The 20,401-nt window shown below is 56.6% G+C and overlaps 1 protein-coding gene across 5 annotated transcripts; it reads left to right on the forward strand.

Moving 5' to 3' along the window:
- Nucleotides 1-454: 454 nt before the first annotated feature.
- Nucleotides 455-19,962, forward strand: UBXN11 (UBX domain protein 11). 5 transcript variants are annotated; one of them, XM_036447757.2, is made up of 15 exons: nucleotides 456-566; nucleotides 4,376-4,478; nucleotides 5,392-5,420; nucleotides 6,003-6,101; nucleotides 7,270-7,367; nucleotides 7,821-7,875; nucleotides 8,190-8,266; nucleotides 10,112-10,226; nucleotides 16,345-16,559; nucleotides 16,745-16,822; nucleotides 17,799-17,913; nucleotides 18,037-18,140; nucleotides 19,401-19,474; nucleotides 19,544-19,684; nucleotides 19,772-19,962. In XM_036447757.2, the coding sequence occupies exons 2-15, from the start codon at nucleotides 4,408-4,410 to the stop codon at nucleotides 19,947-19,949; spliced, it is 1,449 nt and encodes a 482-aa protein (XP_036303650.1). In that variant the 5' UTR covers nucleotides 456-566; nucleotides 4,376-4,407; the 3' UTR covers nucleotides 19,950-19,962. The 5 variants fall into 5 exon arrangements, with proteins under 5 accessions (XP_045440947.1, XP_045440948.1, XP_036303650.1 ...); XM_045584991.1 differs by having other exon boundaries at nucleotides 455-566; nucleotides 5,395-5,420; nucleotides 19,544-19,962; XM_045584990.1 differs by having other exon boundaries at nucleotides 19,544-19,962.
- Nucleotides 19,963-20,401: the final 439 nt, after the last annotated feature.

A 20,401-nucleotide genomic window follows, 5' to 3' on the forward strand; every position in this document is an offset into this window, starting at 1 on the left:
TGGCACACCAGGCAAGTGTGCTGCGGAACAGCGGTTGAAAAACGCTGATATAGAGTAAGAAACTAAGCTAAGTCACTTGCCCAAGGGCACGCAAGGCAAGAGCCGGCCCACAGCCTATGTTCCCTGCTCTTCGCTACATGGTTGCTCTAATCTAACCCCTTAATTTTATAGATGAGGTTCGGGGAAGGGACTTGTCTCACGCGAACTTTCACACAAAGGAACTATAACAGTTGCTTCCCTTCTGAGTCCCGTCTGGTCAAGAAATTTTCAAAGAAGTTCAGATTTAAGAAACATTTATTCAGCACCTGCATCATTTCAATTCATACTCAGAACAGCCCCCTCCAAATCCTGTGCGGATTAGAGGGGGAAACAGGCTCAGAGGGATAATTCACCCCCAAGTCAGTTCAGCAAAAATCGCGGCACGGGTGCCCGCCTGCGTCCCCGCTGGTCGCGCAGAGACCCCGCCCCCTCGGATCAGCCAATGGGAAGCAGAGGAGCCTGGTCGCCTGGGAAACCGCGGGACAACAAGATGGCGGTGCCGCGGGGCGGCTCCTCGGCCCTGCCTGGTGAGTCCCGCCCGCCCGGGGCCGTTTTGCCCGCGGAGTACTCCACGCATTCCGGGGCCTGGCCCCAGAGAACCGAGGGCCCAGAGCCCAGCGGGCCGGCTCCCCCCGCAGGCCCCCTGCGTCCTGGGATCGGATTGGGGTCCCACCCACCATGGCCACGCGTGGAGGGGGCGACGCGGCCCCAGGGCGGGGTTAGGTGATGAAATTGGTCTCTCCGAGAGCACTGTAAAAAATGGAAACCCAAATGTCCATCAATGAATGAACGAATGAACGAATGAATGAATGAACAAATATGGTATGTCCCTATAATGGAATATTATTTGGGGGTCTGGGGTGCAGCTTGCCGGGCCGGCAGGCTCTGGGGGCACCCGGACTTGGGGGAGCCAGCAAGGGCATGTAGTGATGAAAGATGTCAGTCAAGCACAGTCTTGACTCGGGCCCCAAAGGTGTATAGAGGCTCAGAACACAGCTTTTCCCTCAAAGCCCAAGCATTAAGGGGGAAGCAGTGCAACCTTTAGGCGTCCCAGGGAGGGCGGGGAAGACACAGTTTGCCCCCCGGGAAGTCCCCAGGTGACATGGGATCCCTATCTTCAGGGATCCCAGGTCTGAGGGAATAGGAGACACAGCCCCAGGGCAGGGGGCCCCAGACTGATGGAAAGATGTAGTCTGGGGACTCCTATAATCCTGGGAAAACTTAGCTGGAGACATTGTTGGATTGGCCTGGAGTGAGAGTGGAAAAAGGGAAGTCAGTTGTGGGCCATTGTGACTGCCCCAAAGAAGGACAGTGAAAGCCGCACTAGAATGGCCAACAGTGGGCATAGGAAGGAGGAGTTATGTGTGATAAACACTGGAGGTTTACCTTCAGGATTTGGTAAAATCCTGGGATTGAGAGAAGGAAGGAGAGAAAAATGTTGTGGTTGGATAGTGAGGTCCCATTAAGAAGGGGAAAGATGTTGGGTTTGGCTTGGGGACCAGGTCCCCCGCCCTCCCCCATTTTTAAAAAATATATTTTTATTGATTTCAGAGAGGAAGAGGGAGAGATGGAGACATCAATGATGAGAGAGAATCATTGATCCGCTGTCTCCTGTATGCCCCACACTGGGGATCGATCCCAAAAGCCAGGCTTGTGTTCGTAAATGAATGATCCCTTAACCGGATCGAACCCCGGACCCTTCAGTTCACAGGCTGATGCTCTATCACCCACAGAGCCACACCGTTGAGCGTCTCCCCCACCCCCGTTTTTTTTCCGATGGTTGATTTATTGAGATATAAAATATAAATTTGAATAGTTTTTAGTATATTCATAGGATTGTGCAACCATCACCCCAATGAATTTTAGAACTTTTCATCGGCCAAAAAGGACACCCTGTATATACCCTTTAGCAGTTATCTTCCATATACTCCACAGCAGCCCCCAGCCAGAGACCACCACTGATCTGATAGGTCACTATATGAAGTGCACATTCTGGATATTTCATATAAACGGAACCATAAAAATATGTAGTCTTTTGTTATTGACTTCTTCCCCTCAGGATAATGTATTCAGGGCACATTCACTTTGTAGCATGTACTTCATTCCTTTTTTTTTTTTTTTTTTTTAATTGATTTCAGAGAGGAAGGCAGAGGGAGAGAGAGAAACATCAGCGATGACAGAGAATCATTGATTGGCTGCCTCCTGCACTCCCCACACTGGAGATGGAACCCGCAACCCCGGCATGCATTCATGGGTGAATGTTCAACCACTGAGCCATGCCGGCCGGGCCACATTCCTTTTTTTAAATTGTCAAGTAATATCCCGCCGAAACCGGTTTGGCTCAGTGGGAGAGCGTCGGTCTGCGGACTGAAGGGTCCCGGGTTCGATTCCCGTCAAGGGCATGTACATTGGTTGTGGGCACATCCCCGGTAGGGGGTGTGCAGGAGGCAGCTGGTCGATGTTTCTCTCTCATCGACGTTTCTAGCTCTCTATCTTTCTCCCTTCCTCCTATCTGTAAAATATCAATAAAATATATTTTTAAAAAATTGTCAAATAATATCCCATTATAAAGTTATACCACGTTTATCTATTCATTGATGGATGGACATTTGGGTTTCCTCTTTTTAGCTACTCGAAACAATGCTGCTATGAACAGGTATACAAGTTTTTGTGGGCACATAAGTTTTCATTTCTCTTGGGTATATGCCAGGGGTGGAATTGCTAGGCCATAAGGTAAGTGTGTTGGATCTTAAGAAATGCATCCTGTTTTCCACAACAACTGCACCCTTTTACAGCCCAACAAATTACAATCCAATTACCCTGTGTCCTCAACAAGACTTAGTTTCTGTCTTATTTTATTTTACTTTTTCCAACACCATTTATTGCCTCTATGCCCTCTTCCACCTCTACCCCTCCAATTTCTGTCTTTTGACTAGTTTCTTTTGAGGGGGTCATGGTGATGCGAATTTGGAGAAGGAAGGGATAAGCAGGTCTGGTGGGAGATGATGCAGGCCTGTGCATAGGGCTCGTTAGAATAATGAAAATGCTCTAAAATTGGTTGTGATGAGAACTCTGTGATTGTATGTTATTTTTTAATCCCACGGGTAACCCTCCCTGATACTATTCTCACCCTCCACTTTATACCAAAGGAACCAAGGTTGGGGTTACACGGGTGAATGAGAACCTGTCTAGAGCCTGGATCTTTTATTTTTTTAATTTTAAAAAAATTTATTGATTGATTTTAGAGAGGGGGAGAGAGAGATACACACAAACTCATTGATTTGTGTCCCATTTATGTATGCATTCACTGGTTGCTTCTTGTATGTGCGCTGACTAGGGATCGAACTTGCAACCTTGGTGCATTGGGATGACACTCTAACTAACTGAGCTACCTGGCCAGGGCCAGCAGCCTGGCTTCTTGACCTCCCTGCCATGTGGACTGTGTCTGGTTGAATCCTGCCCTGGGGTTGCCCCTCTCTGGCTCTGAGGAGTAGCACCTGGGCTCTGACGGGAGGGGAGGGGACACCTAAACTGTGTGTTGACCAGCTCCTTGATGGCTGGACAGAAGCCCCAGGCGTCTTGGGCAGTCTCATGACTGGACTCTAAGTTTGGGCAAGTCCCAGGCTTCTGGCACATTTCTGCAGCCTACTCCACCCCCAGTGACAGAGGCCCTGGGTTCCCAGCAGAGCGCGGGACACCTGGAGGAGCAGGTGGATGTTCATCCCCGGGATCCTGAGGCCCCGCTGCCTCTGGAACCTTCAGCAGGAGTGGTGGGAAGAAGTGGGCTGATACTCCCTGGGAAGGTAACCAAGGAAGAGAAAGTCTCAGGCCACTTCCTGGTCCTGAGGGAGGGCTGACTTTTTTCTTTTTTCTTTTTCCTTTGTTAATCCTCACATAAGGATATTTCCTCCTTTGCTGTTGTAGAGAGAGTGGAAGGGAGGGAAGCAGGGAGAGAAAGTGAGAAACAGATATAAGAGACACACATGACTGGTTGCTTCCTTGAGGGATTGAACCTACAGCCCAGGCATGTGCCCTTGACTGGGAATAGAACCCTTGACCCTTTGGTCTGACTTCTTTTTTTTTTTTTTTTTTTTTTTTTTTTAATATAGTTGATTTTTTACAGAGAGGAAGAGAGAGGAATAGAGAGTCAGAAACATCGATGAGAGAGAATCATCGACCAGCTGCCTCTTGCACACCCGCTACTGGGGATGTGCCTGCAACCAAGATACATGCCTTTGTCCGGAATCAAACCTGAGACCTTTCAGTCTGCAGGCCAAAACTCTATCCCCTGAGCCAAACCGGTTTCGGCTGGTCTGACTTCTTTCTTTCTACTCAGGGAGTTCCTGACAACTAAAATCTAGAAGAACTATGAGCACACCTTTGTCCTCCCTTGGCAAGACCCGGAAAGTGCCCCTGCTGTCGGAGAATGGGAATTCAGGGTAGGAGGCTGGCCTCCGAGTCCTTTGTGTTCGTGCCCCCGCCTCTTCCTTGCTCCTCCCTGGACAAGAAAAATGACTCCTAGTGTCTTGGGGAGAGCACTGAGGATTCACGTAGCTTTCCCCGACTACCTTATCCTTCTCTAGCTTCTGAGAGGCTCTCCGTAGTCAAGCACACACTGGGCTGTGCCCTCTAGTAAGGTTTGGGCTCCATGCGAGTAGCTTAGCATCCATCTTCTTATTCATGCGCATTAATTGTGCAAACACTGGTGGTGCACCTGTTCTGGGCCCTGGCATGTGGTGGGCTCTCAGTAAAGGGAACACTTTACATCTGTCTAGCATTTTCATCTTTCCAGAGAGGAAGGGAGTTGGGGAGAGAGACAGAAACATCAATGATGAGAATCACTGATTGGCTGCCTCCTGCCCACCCCTTACTGGGGATAGAGCTCATAACCTGGTGTGTGCCCTGACCGGCAATTCCTCCTGGTTCATAGGTCGATGATCAGCCACTGGCCAAACCAAATACTTTTTAAAAAAACTTTGTTGCTGTTATGAACACCACTTGGATCATTCGTAGTGCCAGGGGATTCAGAGAGGTTGAGTGACAGGCCTGGGGTCCCACACCATTTCAAAGCAGAGCTGGGGCTGGGCTCCTTGACTTTGGGACCCTGTCTTCCACCCAAGACTCTGCCCTCCAGCTCCCCTGTCCTCCGCTGGGAGGAGGTGGATTCCCTGAAGCCTGCTCGTCCCAGTGCCAGGATGGGACTGGGGGGTGGACGTCCTCAGGAGGCAGAGGCCCACCCTCCATCTCCTTCGTGCTTGGCTGGGGGCCTGGTGCCCAGGGCCTCTCCCCTGATGACATTCCAGGGGGTCCTAACGTGTCTGTCTTCCTTCTCCTTCCTGCCCGGATCCCCAGGAGGCGAGGGGTAAAGCTCTACGGAAACGGTGAGTGAGGGCTCTGCCCTGGTGTCTTCCTCCCCACCTCTCCTTATGGACGGGCAGATGGAGAGAAAGCACCTGGGTATTCTGTCAGCCAGAGCAGCTGGCCCAGCCTCAGTTTCACCTGCAGCTCCCACCCCTGAGGACAGGGCTTCCTCTTGGCAGCTCCCGGAGGCGGCCCCACACCCCCAGCGGAGATGTCATCCCTAACATTTGAACCCCTCCTCCATCTTGGGGTTGACTGTTGTGTGCTGAGAACCCAGAGGGGGCCAATCCCCAGCCCTCCTCCCCCTCCAAACAGCCTCCTCCAGCCCATGACACCCATTTCTCCCGGAACCCCTGTCCTCACATCCCTGCTCTGACTCCTGCAGGCTGAGAGCTTTGCATCTCAACCCCACTCTTGTTCCCACCATGGCCCCCAGGAGCCTCTAAGGAGAGGCCTGTTCTCATTGGATTCGTGCTCGCCAAGGTCCCATTTTCTATCCTCGTTTGTTTGGGGCAACAGAATACAGGCTGCTGCATGTTGGCCAGGGCCCCAGCTTGCTCTGGGCCTTCGCCCCAGCAGTGACCTGGGCTCTGTGTCTGCAGAAGATTCAGTGAACGTGCTGAGTGATGGACAAGACTCGGAGGAAAACTTCTCCATCCCTTCCTGCTATGGTGGCATAGGAGCTCCTGTGGGTAGGCAAGGTGAGAGCAGAGGCCCAAAGGGGTCTGGGTTCCCAGCAGCAGGCAAGGGCCCCAGAGGAGAGAGGCCCAGAGGGACATTTCTGGCTGACCATGGCCATGGGCCTGCCCCCCCCCCCCCCCATCCAGGGCCGGGTTTGGCATAAAGCTAATTGGGCCCCACTCTTGGCTCAGGAGGTGTGACCACGCCCCAGGCCAGGCTGTGGCTAGTGCCTCTGGAGTGAGCCTGGCTGGAGTCAAGCGCAATGTCAGTGCCCAGGATCCAGGGTCGGAGGAGTGAAGGGCCTGTGGGTGAAGGTCTGCCTTCAGCTCTCTGCGTCCTGCTTTGCAGGGCTCTGGGCAAGGCCCAGTCCCCTAGGTGGCCCTCCTGGCTGGGCCCACACCGCCCCACAGGGCTTGGTGACCCTGCGATCATGCAGGTGCCTAGAGGGGGACGGGGCCCAGCAGGGGAACTTTCCAGAGGAGGTAGGATGGATGGGGCCTGGCAGAGGGGAGGCCTGCAGACAGGAGGAGCTGGGCGGAGCACTGGGCAGGGGCAGGGCGGAGCTGGGAGCGGAGGAGCGGGGATGCGGGTAGAGTTCTCCACTAGCTGTGCGTCTCAGATAAGCTTCTTCCTTCTCTGCATCTCCATCCCCTCCTCTGTGACCTGGCCCGGGGACACCCAGGTCAGCGTGTTGAGGTGAGGATTCGCTGAGGGGATCCCAGTGAATAAATGGTAGGAGGGGCGATGAGATGGAAGAGGAGGCAGAGAGAGCCTGGCCCCACCCCCAAAGCCAGTGTCCTCCCCACTGGGACTCAGGAGTGGTCACAGCGAGCAGCTCCTCCACTGCTCTCCGGTTCCTTCTCACCAGCATCTGTGTCCTCAGGGCTCACCTGTCCTCTCTCCACTCTGCACAGAGCAGTCCACACAATTTGTGCTCCCTCCTCAGGGCACCCGCTCGCACCATTGGACAGTTTACTGACTCTCTGTGCCTCAGTTTCCTCCAGCAGCACTTCCTCGGGGGCATGTTGGAAGGATTGGACGAGTTGACAGGAGTGTTTAGAGTGGACCCCCCTATCTGGGCGGCAGCTGTTGCTACTATTATTTCCATTCCTGGGGCTCCCCCTCCCAGGACCCCCACACCTCAGCCTCGGCTCTCGCCGTGGCTCCAGGACTCTGTCTGATTGGCAGCTACCGGGTCCCACAATGAGGAGCTGCTGACCATGGCAAGGAAGGTGCAGGACCTGGAGGAGCGGGTGAAGACCCAGGCTGACCAGATGCTGTCCAAGGTGGGACCCCAGTGGGGGCACGGCCGGGGTCCAGTCTGAAGTGGGCGTCCACTGAGGCTACTACTATTGCAGTGGGTCAGGGTGGGTGGGTTCCAGAACCATCTCCACACCGAACTGCCCCGTCGAGGGCCTGGCGTGGCCTGAGACCGATGGGTCCCTGTGACCTGAGGAGAGAGGCCAGGGGTGTTCCCCACAGCGGGGCGAGGCCCGCAGGCCTCGGAGTTCGGGGCACACCTTCCCCTACCTCGGTGGCACCTCACGGGTCATCTGAGGTGCGGGAGCAGTGGTTATGGCAGAGGGGGCAGGGCTTTCAGCTCCCTGGTGCCCCACAGAGGGACACACTCCAGATCTCCCCTCGGGAAGGGGCTCCCTTGGGCCCTTGGAACCACCAGGCCTGCCTGTCCCTCCCCCCCCCCCCGCCCCCGATCCCAGCTCCCCGTCTTGTCGCTGCAGGATGAGAGAATACAGTCCCTTGAGCAGCTGGTGACGATCCTCGAGGAGCAGAAGGGTAAGAGGCTCTCTCAGTGGCTGATCCCGTGGCACCTGCCCTGGGCCGGTGGCCCCTGGGCACCCGAGCTCCACGGCATCCGGTGGTGGGGATGGTGCCCTCCGACCTGGGACTGAGTCCCCCGAGGGCAGGCGCAGCCTCAGGAGCCTCGCTTCAGGAGGGGCGGCCTCCTCGGGGTCAGGAGGGCCTCCCTCGTCGGGGTCGGGGAGAGGGGACCCCCGGAGTCTTCAGATGACCCTCAGGGTAGAGCTGGCCCAGGCAGCCTGGCCGCCTCCATGCTGGGGCAGCGGAACCCCTCCCCATCTCTCCTGAAGGCAAGATGTCCCTGCAGCGGCAGGAGGAGCTGGAGACGGCATGCGAGCAGCTGCGGCGGCAGGTCCAGGAGATGGAGGTGAGAGGCGGGAGATGGAGGTGAGAGGCGGGAGATGGAGGTGAGAGGCGGGAGATGGAGGTGAGAGGCGGGAGATGGAGGTGAGAGGTGGCGGCCAGGGCAGTCCGCCCCTCAGGATCGGGGTCAGAGCCCACCTCTCCGGCCCCCTGGCCGCACCCTGCACCGAGCCCTGCTCTGGGGTCCCCCATGGGGCTAACCCGGAGCTGACAGAGCCAGAAAGGTGTCCGGAGTGGGGCACACTCCTTCCGCCTGGGCTTCCCCTTCAGTTTCACCTTGAACCACACTTCCCTCCGGCCACGGCCCTGCCTCTGGTTCTCCGACCACATTGAGCAATTTCTCACCTCAGGGCCGTGGCCCAAGCCAATCCCTCTGCCTGCAGTATTGCCCACCTTCCCCTGGCGAGTCCACTCATCCTCCCTCCAATCAAGGCAGGGCCTCCCAGGAGCCCCTCTCCCACTGGGCAGGGCCGGCTCCGCGTCCCCTGCTTCCTTAGGCCCCATCTCTCTCCTCCCTCCCCCAGGGGGCTTCCACCCTCCTGTCCTTGCCGTCCGCCCAGGACCTAGCATGACACCTGGCCATGTGTGTCTGCTGAACTGAACGTGGCATCTCAGCCACCCTTGTCGCTTGCCTTGCCCCATTCATCTAGCAGGGCTCACAGGAGGGACCCACGTTTCAGGGAGGGTCCTGGGGGCAGGCTTTGTCAGTGCCTGTCACTCCCGCTGGCCCACCAGAAGCTCCTCCTGGGGTCCAACCTCTCCCTCCCCCTCTCCCTCTCCATGTAGGTTGGCTTCCAAAGCCCTGACCTAACTTAAGGCCACAGCAGCAAGCCCACTGCCGAGCCAGCTGAGCGCCCGTCCCGGGCCTGCTCACGCCTGGCTGTGGGCTCCTCTGAGGTATCACAGCCCCTCTGGTCATATCATTCACACGTTTATTGCTTCCTTAACTTAAAGAACTCATACAAAGTACCTCCTGTTTCCCAGCCACTGGGAAGTAGATGTGGTCCCGCCCTCATGAGGCTGAAAGTGTGGAAGGGAGAGACAGAAGCAAGGACACGGGAAGACACACAAGAGCACAGACATGATGACACTCTCAGTGGGTGGCACAACAGCGATTTGGTCCACCCTGCGGGTGACATTGGGCAAGAGATCTAGAGGTTGTGAGGGGGCATCAGGGGAAGAGTCCAGGCTGAAGACATGAGCAGCTCCCTCCCCCCCTCCCCCATAGGAACTTGGCTTCTGGTGGGTGTTAGCCATCTCAGTGGGGACGGTTGGCAACGTGGAACCAAAGAGGAACCGCCTGTGTTACAAGAGGTGGAGACGGAAGTGTGCCCACTGGCCTGGCACTGAGCAGGCTGTTGGGAGCTGCACCTGAGCCATGGGCTGAGGAGGGAGAGGGGGATGAAGAACCAGCAGCAGGAAGTGTAGACAGTTCACCAGTTTTCCTGTGGGGAGTTGTGAGAGCCAGCCGCAGGGAGGCTGTATGCGGGTGGTGCACCCTCCCGTCCTCAGAGCAGGTGTCCCTGCCCCTCCTCCCACCCAGCCAGCTCCGCCTGGCTCCCGCCGCCCTCCTGGCTGCCCCGGAGTCCCTGTGCCGGGCGCTGTGCGGGTACTGAGTCCTCCTCACAAGCTCATGGGGCAGGTGCTGTCCTCTCCGCTGTGTAAGGAGGAGCCGGAGGCCCTAGGGGGTGAAGTGGCCCCAATTTACAGCCACAAAGTTGCCAAGACCCTGAGCCCACCCCCTCTGCCCAGCGGGCTCTGGGAGCGGAGGCCTGAGGCTGGGGACTGGGCCGAGCCGCCTCTCTCCCGGAAAGGGGCCGAGCTGACAGGCCCCCGCCTCTCCCCGCAGCGCTTCCTCGGGGACTACGGTCTGCAGTGGGTGGGCGAGCCCAGGGAGCACGAGGACTTGAGCAGCTCAGAGGATGACGAGGAGTGGATGATAGCCAAGAAGTTCTGGAAGCCAGGTAGAGTGGGGGGTCACCCAGCCCCTCCAATAAAGGGAGCTCTCCAGCAGCTTCCTTTCGGCCAGAAGCCATCTCGTTCCAGCCCCGCTGCCTTGCACAGATGCCTGGGACAGCCACACCTGCCACTGCCCCCGACAGGCAGGACGGGCCTCGGCCCCATCACTAACCCGAACCTGCAGCCGGCTCCTCCTCTGGTCTCCCCTCACACGCTGCCTGTTCAGCTTTCACAGGCCCAGAGACATAAGATGCAGTGAGACCTCATTTTCCTCAAGCATCGTGGTTTACAAAAGGTCATCCATCCAAAAGTTGTTGCTTTTAAAAGCCATCTCTCTGCATTGGATGCTGGCCCTCAATTCCAGGCTCAGCCCCCTCTTTGGGCTGCCTTTCCGGAATCATTTACAGGCAGACCTGCTTCTGTGGGACTCACCACTTTTGTTTTTAAATATATTTTATAGATTTTTTACAGAGAGGATGGAAGAGGGATAGAGAGTCAGAAACATTGATGAGAGAGAAACATCGACCAGCTGCCTCTTGCACACTCCCGACTAGGGATGCACCTGCAACCAATGCACATGCCCTTGACCGGAATCAAACCTGGGACCTGTCAGTCTGCAGGCTAAAGCTCTATTCACTGAGCCAAACTGGTTTCAGCCACTCTTTTATTTTTTTAATTGATTTGAGAGAGACAGGGAGAGAGAAACATGGATTTGTTTATGTCACTTACTTATGCATTCATTGGTTAATCCTTGGTGTGTTGGGATGCCACTCGAGCCAAATGAGCTACCCCACCAGGAAACCACTTTTTATTTTATAAATATTTTATATATATACACCAGTATAAATTTAAATTTTAGAGGAGGGAGAGGGATAGAGAGATAGAAACATTGGTGAGGAACATCCATCAGTTGCCTCCTGCTGGGATTGAGCTGGCGACCTGGGCATGTGCCCGGACTGGGAATTGAACCGGTGACCTCTTGGTTCATGGTTGATGCTCAGCCACTGACCCACACTGGCCATGGCGCCACTTTTTATTTTTAATTCGATTGCTAATAGCTAGAGAGATTTGGGGTCGTAGAACGAACTGACTGTTTCTGAAAGCCGGGTCTGTTCTCTTCAAAGAGTGGGCGGTTGTTGCCTCCATTCAGCTCTTCTGCCAGAGGAGCAGCTTTTGCTCCTGGGATTCTGCTCCTGGCTTCGCTCCACCCTCCCCTCCACTGCCCGGTCCCCAGATGCCAGCCTGCTCCTCCCCTGGGCCCCTCGGATCCACAAAGCTGGCTCTTGAGGGCCCTGATGCTCTGGTTCTCCCTCAGTAGGTTGGACACCATGTCCTATGGGCCTGGGCTCGTCTCAGGGAAGAGGGCCCAGCAGGGGGGAAGCCTTGGGAGAGCTTGGCCTGGGGCTGGATGATTCACCCTTCCCACCAGCGCTGAGCCTCAAATGGATGCTTGCCTGAGCTTCAGGTATTGGTGCTCCGGGGTATTCGGAGACATGAAAGGGACAGGCCTGCTCTGGTCACAACAGGTATTGAGCCTCAGGGCTGAGCACTCCATGAACTCTGAGCTCACCATCCCTTCCCTGACCCCCTCTGAGCTCCTCACCCCTTCCCTGACCCCCTATGATCAGTGCCCCCACCTTACCCCCCACTGACCTCCTCATCCCCCACACCCAGTCATGCCCTCCTACACTCCCCTCCCCCTGCCAGCTACCTCCTCTGCCTACCACCCTTTCTCCCAAACCTCAGCCTTTGTTTATGTAAAACCTCCCTCCCCTGCTCAGGCAGCACAGACTCCATGGCTGCAGCAGCCTGGCTTGTCCTTGGGCAGCCTTTGAGCCCCTGGAAATGGCCTTACCTAGACCCCAGGCAGCCTACTCTCCTCCCACCCTCACTTCCCCTTCAGGCCAGTGCTGTGTCCCTTGAGGTGCCTTGTTCCCACTTCTCCCCTCTGAGGCTCAGCTTAAACAAGTGCCGCGGAGTGCCTGCTCTGTGCCAGGCTCTGTGCCGCCTGCAGTGGCCCACGGGCACGTGGGAAGGGGCTGTGCATTAGCGTCCTCCTCTGTAGAATGACTGACGTCTAGGCCACCGAGAGCATCGATGCCACAGTGCGTGTGATTGCTCTGCAGGCTGACCCTTGGCAGATGGACAATGACCATGAGCCGTTGTTGCTTAGCTTTGCGATGCCCCGGAGAGGTCAGCACCGTGCTTTGCCCATGGGGCTGGCATGTGCACATGCATGTGATTGGTGTGTGGTCCCCAGGTGCCCAGGTCTGGGTGATCGGAGCAACGGCGACGCTCAGCAGGGGGGGCCAGCGATTTGGGGGTGGCCCTGGCAGAGTGGGGAATGTGGGTAAAGTCCCCAGAGCAGGGCGTGACTTGCAGGTTTGTGGAAATAGTGGGTCCATTTCCGGTTCCCCAGTCTGAGGTGGAGAATGGGACATGCTGGGCACCGCCTTGTCTTTCATGGCAGCAGATGGTCCTCCCAGCGAAGGTGCAGAGAACCCGCTCAGGGCAGGCCCACCGCGCACCTGCTAATGGCGCCAGGGTCTGCCCCCCTTCCTCTGGGCTCTCTAGCTTGGAGAGTGGCACTTACCAATGCCATCGTCACTGATTGGCGCCCTGTCTCCACTCAAGTATGGACCCAGGGAGGGCAGGACTCTGGGCCTAACAGGTTCTCTGAGCTGCTGCTTGCGCAGCCCCTCTTGGTCAGGCCCAGGGCTGGATGCTCTAGCCTGGGTACAAGAAGTGTTTGGGCCCTGGCCGGTGTGGCTCAGTTGGTTGGAAAGTCCTCCTACACACCAAAAGGTCACGGGTTCGATTCCTGGTCAGGGCACATATCCTGGTTCAGGTTTGAGCCCCAGTCAGGGCACCTGCTAGAGGCAACTGATTGATGTTTCACTCTCACATTGGTGTTTCCTTCTCTTTCCCCCTCTCTCAAATCAGTAAAAACATGCCCTTGGGTGAAGATTTTAAAAAAAAGTGTTTGGTGTGGTTGGAAAGTCAAACAAATTACAACAGCCTGTGGCACCTGTGGCCAGGGCCAGGGAGTGGCTCTGGGGCTTCAGGAACCCGGAGCACCGGCCGGCCTCAGGGGAAGGGGCTTCCGGCAAGGCTGCTCAGAGTGGGTGGTGAAAGAGCAGCCCCAGCCCAGCGATGAGCAAGAGGATGGGGGCTAGTGACACAACCACACCTGCCAGCACTTCCTCAAACAGCCCGTGCAGCGGGGCTGTCATTGTTCTCATTTTACAGAAGAGGAAACTGAGGCCCAGAGAGGTGGGCCCACTGCCCAGGGCCACGCAGCTTGGAGGCAGTAGCCCTGGCCCTGGGGCTCCAGAGCAGGAAGCGAGACCATCGAGAGAGCAGTCCGGGAGCCCAGGCTCTGCCGTCCCCAGAGTTGGACCCAGGAGTTTGAATTGCTCTCCATGCCTGCCTACTCCCCTTTTTATTATAATAAAACCACGGGCCCTCGAAGCTGGGTGAGGCCTCAGGGATGACCTTGCTGCACCTCTCCTTGGAAAGGGACCCCAAGTGAGCAGTGTCTGAAGAACCACATTGACAGGCAGCGTGTGGTCACTGAGAACAAAGGCTTAGCGACACCTGATCTTGCAAGCTGCATGGCCCCGGGCATGGTGGCTTCCGAGGCCCAGCTTCCTCGTCTGCAGAACAGGAGTGGCACACCTGCCTCTGGTGCTTGCTATGACGTGAACACCGAGTCATTATCATCTCGGGAGACAGTTGGACTTTGTGGGTAGGATGAGGATTCCTCTTATCTGCCCATTCCATGCAGAGGAAAGCTGCCGCTCAGAGGGGAAATGCCTCACCTGACCTCTGACCCGCCTTATCCCTGGTCACCTGGCTGCACCGGGCCAGGCTTCTGCCTGCTTGGGTTGGTTCTGACGGGCTCTTCCTGCCTCACCCTCTCAGCCCTGCTTTGCCCAAAGCGGTGATTCCTCCTTAGGGACTCCGTGCCTCACCTGCAGTGTTTCACCCAGCACCGCCCTGCCACCTGCTTTCACTTCTCCACTCACAGCCACGGGCTGACACCTGTCGGGCTGATTTTCTCAGCAAACTTTCCCCCCCACACTATTATTATTATTATTACAAATGTTTTTTATTGATTTTAGATTGAGAAAGGGAGAGAATGAGAGGGATAGAAACATTAATTCTAGAGAGAATCATTGACTGGCTGCCTCCTGCACACTCCCTACTGGGGATCCAGCCCAAAACCTGGGCATGTGCCCTGACTAGGAATCCAACCATAACCTCCTGGTTCATGGGTTGATGCTCAGCTTTTGAGCCACACCGGCAGGACTCCCTCTCATATCTTCTTGGCACCACCCCCCTGGGCTTCTGCCTGCCTCTTCCCCTGCAAACACCCCATGTCCTGTCAGCTCCCAGAAAGAGCCCCCTGGCCCCAGGAGGCGCTGGACTCTCAGGCAGCAGATCTGACGGCCCTCCTGGCCCTGCTCACGGGGTCTGCTTGGGCCAAGTCGGCTTGGCCTCACCTTTCCAGGCCTCGCTTTCCCCACCGGTAAGAATGCAGGGACCAGGGCAGACCTTGAAGCCAAGCTTTTCTGTTGTTATTTTTAAGTTTACCATTGTGTTCTGAAAGTAGTTGTTAAAGGGAAACGGTGTCCTGACATGGTTCTGGCTCAGACCAGGGATGTCGGTTCTGTGACTTTTCCCGGGAGCTCAGGGCCTCCGGGACCAGCCAGGGCAGTGCAGCCCCTCTAGCAGTAGAGAAGAGGGGGGGGGGGGGGAGGACAGCAGGAGCCTCCTGTTTCAGCAGCACAAAGGCAACAGGAAATGGCCACCCACATCTGTACTTCCCCCGGTGTAGCCACTGTAGTACTGTGGGGAAAGGAATCAGGTCTCCAGAGCCCTGACCCACATCCTGTGGCGGGGTGGCTGTCCTGGTGAAAAACAGCTTCCAAGAAGGCCCAAACAGTTTGGTGAGGATTACACGCTAGTAGATGGCTTCCTGGGGAAGGACTGAAAACAGGCCCCTGCCTTCTGCCCTTTCTGCTCTGGCATCTGTCCCGGGCGTCCCACCACCCCTTCTGCACCCCCTGCAGCTTATGCACGGCTGTCTACGCAGCACAGTTTTTCAGAACAGGAGGCCAGAGCTTCTGTCAGCTTCTCAGAGGGTCTGTGACCCAGAAATAGTTGCACACCCAAGATCTGTCCCACATCTGTTCCGCCCAGCAGCTGTTCGGACATCTTCCTTAGTAGCCATCTGTCCTTTCTGCGACCTCTTTCTCCTGATAGTGCAGGTGGGTGAGAGAAACAGCCTCTAGAGTCAGCCCCTCCTCTCACTTTCCTGAGGGCCTGGGGCAAGTCATTTTTTATTTTATGTTTTATCTCTGTGGGCCTGTTTCCTCGTGTGTAAAACGGAGATAACCCCTGCCTCATACCCTCTGGGTTGGCCGGAGGTCCGTTTTCTGCCAGATGGAGTAGGTAACAATAGCTAACGTGGGCAGCGTGCTTGTTCCCAGCTAGCCCTTACATGGTCATCTTCTTGGAATCCAGCTGCTAACCCAGCACCTGACACAGATCAAATCCTGCTCTTGCCTCTTCCTCTGTGCACCCCTAAGCATGCCATTAATCTTCTCTAGCCCTCAGCTTCTTCATCTGAAAAATGGACTGATTATAGCCCTACAGCACAGGGTTGGAGGAAGAGAGAATGGGATAATGGATATTAAGCCCCCAGCACAAAGTCTGCACTCAATAGCCCAGCCGATATGGCTCAGTGGTTGAGCGTCTACCTATGACCCAGGTCACGGTTCGACTCCTGGTCAGGGCACATGCCTAGGTTGCAGGCTCAATCCCCAGTGTAGGGTGTGTAGGAGGCAGCCAATCAATGATTCTCTCTCATCATTGATGTTTCTCTCTCTCTCCCCCTCTTCCTTCCTCTCAGAAATCAATAATGATAATAAAAAGTATGTGTTCAATAGAAGATAGCTATTAATATCATCCAGTGTTAGCTGTCCTTCCTCCTCCTCAGGTGATCACTTAAGGAGATGCTAAAGCCACTGCTCATTATGGGAGAGGGCATGGAAGCCAGGGCTGCTAGGGCACATGGCAGCCAAGAAGAAAGGCTCATAGGTGTCTGTCCTCTACCAGCGGACTCAGTGGTGCCCCATGAAGTGGACTATGACAGGCTGCTGGCCAGCCTGAGGAATCTCGGTGAGCTGGTGGAAGACGGTGACACCCAGGTGGAGCCAATGCCCAAAGGATCACAGGCCCATGGTCTTGAGCCCATCCCACTGAAGCTGTACCGGAATGGCATAATGATATTTGATGGGCCCTTCCGGCCATTCCGTGATCCCTCCACACAGGTAAGAGCTGGGGGAAGGGAAGACAGGCCTCTGGTGCTCCCCACTCTGCTCATCCTTAGTTGGAGATGGCGGGGCCCAGTTTATCCCTACGGGTACTCAGTCCTATGCAAAACTTGCAGAGTTCCTATCCCACCTCTGCTAAATGAGCCTGAGGCCCAGTCCTTACCTTTCCTCTCCCCCAATAGGGCTGCCTCCGAGACATATTGGACGGCTCCTTCCCTGCAGAGCTCCAGCGCCTGTACCCTGATGGGGTCCCCTTTAAGGTGATGAGCTGCTCCTCAAACCAGTCAGCTACTCCCTAGGTGGGGACGTTGGAGGTGGTGGGGATAAGCAGTTTCCTCAGGCATCATCCAGTCTGAGGTTTGAAGCAGTTGCCCCCTGAAAGCAGTTGCCCCCCTTCAGAGGACCCGATCTGATGAGCTTCAGGAAAGTGAGCCTGAAGCCGGGAGTGGGGCTGAAGGGAGTGGGGCTGCTGCCATGGCCACAGCTGACATAGCAGCAGCCAAGACAGCCTGTAGCTGAGCAGCAGGCAGCGCCCCCCCTGCTGGCACTCTGAAGGCACAGCCCTCCACCACCGCCCCTCCTCCAGCATTTGGGACAACTTGATTGCCTGGAGTTCCTGAGGAGTCTGTGCTCCCCCTAGAGGCTCCGGGAGCCATCTGATTGGGATGGAAGGTAGTGCCATTGTGGGGCGAGGGGCAGGGCAGAGGAATACATTGGGGCTAAAGCACATGAGATGGAGCTGGTCCCTGCTGGTGTGTGATTGGGGCACATGAGGCAACGTCCTAGAGGGTGGTGTGTTAGTTGCACCATGAGAGCATGTGAGGGAGTGTGGACCACCATGGCTTGGAAAATAGTGGGAGTCATGGTTGGGGGGCCTTGTCAAGACAGGGGATCAGGAGGTGCCTTCCTGGGGAGGTGAGATGTGCAATGATGGGGTCTGCACTGCAAACTACAGGCAGCAAGAGCTTTGCCCTCTCCTAACACCCTCATCCCTCCCCTCCCTGCAGGCTCCCGAAGGGGCTTTCTGAGGAGGTTGTCAGGACTGTGGTTCCAGGGAGGGCTTGCAGGAAGGGCCCATGTACGCAATAGCATGAACTACAACTCTCTTGCTGTCCCAGAGGTTGCATCAGACTCTCCCTTGGGCCTATTCCTGGGGCCTGGGGCAAGCAGGGGTGGGGGTGGAGCCAGTACTGAAGATCTGGTCCTGCCGCCGCTGTCTCCCTTCCTTCTCGTCAGGTGAGTGACCTGCGCAATCAGGTTTACCCAGAGGATGGGCTGGACCCATTCCCAGGAGAGGACCGAGTGACAGGCATGCAGAGGATTCGAAAGGCCCCACTCATGGAGCACACAGGTGAGGCTGGCCCTGAGGCTGAGCCAGGTGGCAGGGGTGCTGACAGGACAAGGTCCAGCTGGCCGCCTCCGTCATCACTCACAGCCCCTCCCTGTTACAAGGCTCTCACTGCCCTCCCCACAGATTCCAGAATGACCCCTGAGAAGTTTCTGAGCAGGCTCCCCAAACTTGTGATCCGTCAAGGCGAGGTGATTGATATCCGGGGCCCCATCCGGGATGCCTTGCAGGTGAGGCCAGCCCTAGCTCCCCCAGTCTCCCTCTCCCTTTTTTAAAGGCAAGATTTCCTTTTGTTTTTTATAAGTTGATTTTAGAGAGAGGGAGAGAAACATTAATCCATCGCCTTTAGCATGCGCCTCAACGGAGCCACACTGGCCAGGGCACCTCCCCATCTTCTTAGGGGCTTTACCATCAACCCTGGCCCTGCCTATCACACAGTGTTTGTGTGGAGGCCCAGCCTTGGGGGTCCCTGAGGAGGGTCTAGGTGGAGAGATGGGTGTCTCAGATCTGTCCCACTGTCTTCTAGAAACGAGTGGTGAGGGCTCAGGACTGGGACTGAGAGCAGCTGGGTTGGCAAGGGTGTGGCTGTAAGAAGGGGGAAAGTCAGCATCTAGGCTGGAGGTGGGCCCAAGGCCTAGGCCGCCCCCTCAAGTTCCAGCCCAGAATAGCCTGGAGAGCCCTCTGGGCCCTTACACTGCTCATCTTCCTCCTCACTCCCCAGCTGCTGCTCCTCCCTGCCTCCACCTGTGACAGGCAGCAAACCTGTTTCCAGGACTCTACCTCGTTTGCCCCACACTGCCAAGTCCTATCTGAACTTCTCCAGGGTCCATCCTTCTCTCCCTTCCCAGGCCCCCCATCTTAGTCTAGGCTCCAGAATGCCTCTCCCCCTCAACTGCAGTGGTCTAACCTCCCGCGTCCACTCCTGACCTGCCAAACATCCTCCCCTAACCAGCCTCCTTTTAAAAATGTAAACTGGATCTTGGCTTTGTATTGAACCCTCTGGTGGTTCTTGGGTAAGTCCTGTCTTTTTACTCCCCCCCTGCTCCCACTCCCCACTCCTAACCTTCTCTTCCTTCCAGTCCAACCTATTCCCAGCTTCCGTTCCACAAAGTGGCACTTCCCCAAAGTATCTCCTCTCAGTCTTCCCTGTCTGGGACCTTCCCATGCTGCCTGGAATACCCTTTCCATCTCGTAGGACTCCTCCTCTTCCTCCAGCCATTCCCCTGACCCACCGGCCTCAGCATCCAGCCTGGTCATCATGAGTGTGGGGTTCTGTTCCCTCCACTGCACTTAGGGACCTCAAGTCTTCTTTGTCCTAAAGCTTCCGTTCCATCGCCTCTGCCTGCCCTCTCCTCCACACAGAACACCCACCTCTCCCGGAGGCTCACTGGTTTAATGAATTCCCCGTCACAAACAAGTCCCCTCTAAGGGTGGGGTGGGGTGTGACTGGCAGGACTCAGGGCTCTGTCCACTCCACCGATGCCTTCCAGAACTGCTGCCCGTGGCCTCAACCGGTCCAGGAGGTCGTGGTGGAGACGCCTGCCTTGGCTGCTGAGCGTGAGAGGTGAGGGCAGAGGGGAGGGGAGAACCTGGGGGTTGGGCTGTGGGGCACTGAAGGCCTTTGGGCCCGCAGGAGCCAGGAGTACCCCGAGTCGCCTGTGCCCCCGTTCTCCATGCTGCGCATCAAATCTGAGAACGGCGAGCAGGCCTTCCTGCTAATGATGCAGCCTGAGGACACCATCAGGGATGTGAAAGCCCTGCTAGCGGAGGCCAGGTGGGTGCAGGGCCGGGACAGAGGGTGCAACGGGCCTCTGGTCCCAGGCCCCACGACCTGGCCTGATGTATTCTGCCCGGTCCCCAGGGGCATGGACCCAAATGCCTTTGAGATCTTCAGTGCGTTCCCGCCCAAAGTCTACCGCGAGGATCAGCTCACGCTGCAGGAGGCCGGACTGGTGCCCAACGCAAATCTGCTACTGCGGCCCAGCCGGGCCCCGCCGCCGCCTGCCAATGGACCCCAACACAACCCCCAACCCAAATAAAGCGCCCGGCCCAACACCAGCTGCTTCCCGAGGCCCCTCTGCCTGGGGCCGCCAGGCGCCAGGGAAGGCTGGGGCCCAGCTGGGCGGGGGAGGGGGCGGCGCCGACCTGCCCTCTCGGTAACTTGAGCCCCAGCTGGCAGGCCTGGCGGCTGGGTCTTTGTCCTCTAGGTTCCTCTTTCTCCACAGAAGGGTTAAGCGGATCCAGCGGAGGGAAGGCGGGCCCAGCTGGGGCAGCCAGCAGATCCCTGTACACAGATACGCACAGAACCACAAGCAGGTGGGGACACTGCAACACTGTGCACAAAGCACGGCCCCCAAACTGGCCGAACTACAGCTGTGTACCCGTTCCCATGACACACCCACACTAAGCCAACCTGCTGGAACACAGGCAGACAGCCACATGGCCCCGCCACATTATTGACAGACATGCAAATGTGCGGTACACACCAAGA

Source organism: Pipistrellus kuhlii, unplaced genomic scaffold (genome assembly GCF_014108245.1).
Source record: "Pipistrellus kuhlii isolate mPipKuh1 unplaced genomic scaffold, mPipKuh1.p scaffold_m20_p_2, whole genome shotgun sequence".
Classification (NCBI taxonomy): Eukaryota; Metazoa; Chordata; class Mammalia; order Chiroptera; family Vespertilionidae; genus Pipistrellus; species Pipistrellus kuhlii.

Bases quoted from the DNA above. Each gene is read 5' to 3' on its own strand.
- UBXN11 (XM_045584990.1), top strand. From the start codon at position 4,408: ATGAGCACACCTTTGTCCTCCCTTGGCAAGACCCGGAAAGTGCCCCTG. The intron at 5,421-6,002 runs GTGAGTGAGGGC...CTGTGTCTGCAG, and splicing joins GGTAAAGCTCTACGGAAACG to AAGATTCAGTGAACGTGCTG. The intron at 10,227-16,344 runs GTAGAGTGGGGG...GTCCTCTACCAG, and splicing joins CAAGAAGTTCTGGAAGCCAG to CGGACTCAGTGGTGCCCCAT.